The 5,007-nt window shown below is 36.8% G+C and overlaps 1 protein-coding gene across 1 annotated transcript; it reads left to right on the forward strand.

Annotated features, from left to right (window-relative positions):
• Positions 1–1,080: 1,080 nt before the first annotated feature.
• LOC144958129 (uncharacterized) lies at positions 1,081–2,879 on the forward strand. The gene is made up of 2 exons (XM_078889862.1): positions 1,081–1,208; positions 2,350–2,879. The coding sequence occupies exons 1-2, from the start codon at positions 1,106–1,108 to the stop codon at positions 2,721–2,723; spliced, it is 477 nt and encodes a 158-aa protein (XP_078745988.1). The 5' UTR covers positions 1,081–1,105; the 3' UTR covers positions 2,724–2,879.
• The last annotated feature ends 2,128 nt before the right edge of the window (positions 2,880–5,007 follow it).

A 5,007-nucleotide genomic window follows, 5' to 3' on the forward strand; every position in this document is an offset into this window, starting at 1 on the left:
ACATCATAGAAGAAAGGTAACATTTATATAGGGCACCTCCACGGATGAACCATGCTCAATATGTTTCAACATGTATCTTTTATTCCACAAGAAGGGCCATAGGGATCCATATTTCCAATTTTACGGTACTTGTTGACTGTTAGGTATTCTTTGTGTACTAACACTCTTTCAACGTCTATCACTGCCTGTATCCAGGTACTCATAAACACTTGATGCATGTGGCATAACGTGTTTTCAGTACCATATCCAATGACAAAATGCCAGGACAATAATTTTTCACAAACACTATCACTGGCACCCACCGGGTCACTACCACGTCAAAATCGCTTCATCAGTGGGGGCTTTCCATCTGTCCAACATGAACTCGATGTGGGAAGGAACCCAAAACTACAGAACATCTAGTTAAACGGTATATAATTGTAACGAAGCTTCCGAGCGGGTTTGAGACGGTGCACGAGTGCGGTAAAGGATTTGCAGATTGGGTCGATCGTCATAAAATAGTAATCTGAGCACCATTCGAAGCTGCTTCCCCGCTTAGCATTGCTTGACTGTTGTGAGAAGACGAGACGTAGAGATCGTTCTACTAAGCCACCCAGTCAGTCACGTGTCGTGATAAATTATATAACATTCATTCCAACTAATTCTGATGCAATGTCCATTAGATGATGTAAAACGGACAGGTTGTTTAACCTTAACACTTAACTAACGCACTCTGGAAATAGACGTATTTTAAAATTTTGGCCAGAAAACTCTTCCTTCAAATATTGATCTTTTTAATTGACCTTCATCTTGGCAAAAATTCTCAAACCAGGGGCCTAGCGACGTCTTCATTTAAAGTCACAGGTTTGAGAGATTTGCCAAGATGAGATCATCTAAATCGATCGATATTTGAAGGACGAGTTATCTGGCCAAAATTTTTAACTCCGTGTATTTCCGGAGAACGGCGGTTAACCGGTTTTACTGGCTAAGTATGAATTTGAACCGTGAGTGGTGAATTCCGACACCAAGGTGTGAAGTGATGGACTAATGACGTTTGCCGTATCGAATTACAAACCTCTGCAATCTCAGCATTGTGGCGACCCCTATAAAACATCTGATCAATGCAATGAAAGGCGCTCACACAATTCTCTCCATTCTAAAAGGACGTACAGTGTGTATTCTACTCTTTGAGTCAGACACTCTCAACTCTCCAACAATCAAAATGAACTGTGAGTTGATATATTATCATATTGTTGGTTTCCCGAATAATTATTGCAAATTTATTATTATTATTATTATTATTATTATTATTATTATTATTATTATTATTATATTATTATTATTATTATTATTATTATTATTATTATTATTATTATTATTATTATTATTATTATATTATTATTATTATTTCAAAAATTGAAATATGCTAAGTCGCGCTTTAGATGTTGCCAATTCCTGGATAACGAATTCCCCCCCCCCCCCCCCCTCCACCCTCTTGTCTTTTCTGGTTTTATGTCCATGAACAAAGTTGCCCAAAATATCACAGAGAGGCTCGATTGGTGAACGATGGGAAGCTGTTCAATCGTCTGTTAGACAGTACAAACGATAAAACAAGTTGAGACATTTTAATATCTTGGATACATGATAACTTCAGATGTCAAATGTAGCACAGGAATAAAACGAAGAATTACAATAGAAAAGATAGTTGTAATACAATACGTTTAATGTTCAAAAACCACAATATATCAATGACAACAAAACCTAGGTTTTTGAAGGCTTATGTATGGTCAGAATTATTATATGGCTCTGAAAGCTGGACAATTACAGCAGACATTAGAATGAATGAAACGGGAGGCAGCAGAGATGTGGTTTCTTAATTCACTCAATCCTAGAGATTTTTTATACTTTTCAAAATTGGATAAAAAATATATTAAAAATAAGCATGTGGATATATAGTTATATTCCACTTCCATAAACATGTAAAAATGAAAAACATTTTACTCATTCTATTACTGTCAATCTCTCTGTCTTTCACTGTCTTTTAGTCTAGACCCCTATCCTTCCACCTTTCACTCAATCCACTCTTTCCAATATCCTTCACTCCTATTATTACAATTATCTCCTTCCCAGCTATTAGAATTAATTGTCTCGTGAGATGTTATGGATATTGTCCAGAAGCCGACAATACCTTCATTTTTTTTAAATATTGAACTTCATCTGTCTCTCTCTCTCTCTCTCTCTCTCTCTCTCTCTCGCTCGCTCCCTCTTTCTGTATCTCCATTGGTTTCTTATATATTTCTTATTCCTTTAATCGAATGGTTTCAATGTCAAAAATTCTTTTATATTCCACAAATATTCATTCTCTCCCAGGCATGAAGATCGTTGTTGTTCTCGCCCTGTGTGTGGCCATTGCCGTCTGCTCCCCTTGCTCTGACCAGTGTACTGGCGCTTGTAACATTCAGAAGAAAGTATGCGACACCTCTGTTATCCTTGGGCCTCTGTGTGTCGTCAACCACGGGGCTTGTCTTCAAGGTTGTTCCAATATCTGTGCCTGTGTAGATGGATGTGAAGCCTCGTGTGCTCCGGCCAAGGAAACGTGTATGGCTGCCGCCACTAACCTTTTGTCCAAGGCCCAGTGTGTTGTCGAGAATGACATATGTATCGCAGACTGCCAGTCTATCTGTGGTCTTCAAAAGGTTGCCGAAACTGTCTCATCTCTGGTCCAGCAAGGGCTCGGTGCTTAAATCAAACATAGACCAAAATGACTCATGTCCATTTCTTTGACGCATATACGACTATCAAAGGAACACGATGACAAATGGTAATGGAAGTGTATTTATGGATGGAAGTTTAAGATTTGGTGCCAATAAAATAGTGTCCTATCAGGGCGAACACTGAAATATTGCATTGACTTTTTTTTTCTATTGAGCTCTTTATCAAACCCAGGAACAAATATACTATCATAGGACAAAGGGTCCCACATCGGTTACTGGGTCGAATTTAAACATTGACACTGGGATGTTGTTGAGCCGAACGCGCATTTTTCTAATTTCGTAACTCTAAATAAATAAATTAATTAATTAATACATGAATAAGTAAATAAATAAATATTTATACGATTTACATATGATTGACTTAAAGATATAAAAGCAATCAAGTTGTTTGGCTCTCCTGTAAACTGCGTGTGTTTTAAAATCGATTTACGCCCTTTGTCTTAAGACAATAGAAAAAAAAAACCTACTTTATACTTATTTTAAGTTTCAAAGAATCAACAATAAAAAATGTCCGGTAATTGTTGGTACCAGGGGCTATGCTGTCTTCCCTTTTAAAATGTCAATCTGTACTGAACATCTGCATAGACCGAATATATATATAGTTACAAAAAAACGTTGCATTCCAAGTATCTGCAATGTTCCAGTCATTACCTCACTCGACTTATAAATGACTACCAGAATATAGATAGTTCGAAGTTGACGTCATATTGGCCTTTGTTATTGTTATTACCATCCGCAATTATGAGTAATTCTCGCTAATTTGTATCAGCCTGACTATAAACGATCATGGTTACACAAAGTTTTGTGTGTTGGTCCGTTATACTTCCGGATGGCAATGTTGTGAACCCCTTAGCCAAGCGCATACTATCTATAAGCAGTTAGATACATAGCAAAAAATGGACAAAAAGATGTCTACTTGACGAAAAGAATATCTTTCAAGTAGTCCCTGCTTGTTTGATATGTAGCAATTGCCTACACAGTTAAAAAGGGAATGTGATTTACAAAGTACAAAGGTAAAAGTTACCCACATCGTTAAAAAGGGAGTGTGATTTACAATCTACAAAGGTAAAAGTTACCCACATCGTTAAAAAGGGAGTGTGATTTACAAACTACAAAGGTAAACGTTGCCTACATCGTTAAAAAGGGAATGTGATTTACAAAGTACAAAGGTAAAAGTTACCCACATTGTTAAAAAGGGAGTGTGATTTACAAACTACAAAGGTAAAAGTTACCCACATCGTTAAAAAGGGAATGTGATTTACAAACTACAAAGGTAAAAGTTACCCACATCGTTAAAAAGGGAGTGTGATTTACAAACTACAAAGGTAAACGTTGCCTACACAGTTAAAAAGGGAATGTGATTTACAAACTACAAAGGTAAACGTTGCCTACACAGTTAAAAAGGGAATGTGATTTACAAACTTCAAAGGTAAACATTGCCTACACAGTTAAAAAGGGAGTGTGATTTACAAAGTACAAAGGTAAAAGTTACCCACATCGTTAAAAAGGGAGTGTGATTTACAAACGAGAAAGGTAAACATTGGATACACAGTTAAAAAGGGAATGTGATTTACAAAGTACAAAGGTAAAAGTTACCCAAATCGTTTAAAAGGGAATGTGATTTACAAACTACAAAGGTAAAAGTTACCCACATCGTTAAAAAGCGAGTGTGATTTACAAACTACAAAGGTAAACGTTGCCTACACAGTTAAAAAGGGAGTGTGATTTACAAACTTCAAAGGTAAGAGCTCTTCTTTCATAATACACCGGCAAGTGTCACCTTTATTATTCGTCTTATTTGGGACGAATGAAACAAGGGACATAACCACACAAATAGGACAATTTTAAACAGTAAAACTTTGTTATCTGATAAAGAAATTCTATTCATTCTCTTCTATTTAAAATTTTAAAAAAATTAACTCGTCTCATTTCTGTTTACTTAAAAGTTCAAGTTTTAGCATCTAACTCTCTCCTTACCGGTCATTTTCTGGATTCTGCGGCTATGTGCTCTTGTGGTATAACACTCCCTTTCGGATCGGAAGGTCCTGGGTTCGAGCCTCGCTCAGCGCATAGTGGAGTCCTTGGAAAAGGCTATTTACTCACATTCTCTCACCTTGTAAAATGAGTTAAAAGCGTTGTCTCTGTCGGAAAAAAATTGTAATATTGCCTAAAAGGCGTCATGTCCTGTTCTACATGCTACGTGTTGCTGTCGGCCAGGGACCCCGTGTAAAGCGATTTGAACACGTTTAGTGGA

This window comes from Berghia stephanieae, chromosome 12 (assembly GCF_034508935.2).
Source record: "Berghia stephanieae isolate SIO BIC M18660-M18661 chromosome 12, UCSD_Bste_1.3, whole genome shotgun sequence".
Lineage (NCBI taxonomy): Eukaryota > Metazoa > Mollusca > Gastropoda > Nudibranchia > Aeolidiidae > Berghia > Berghia stephanieae.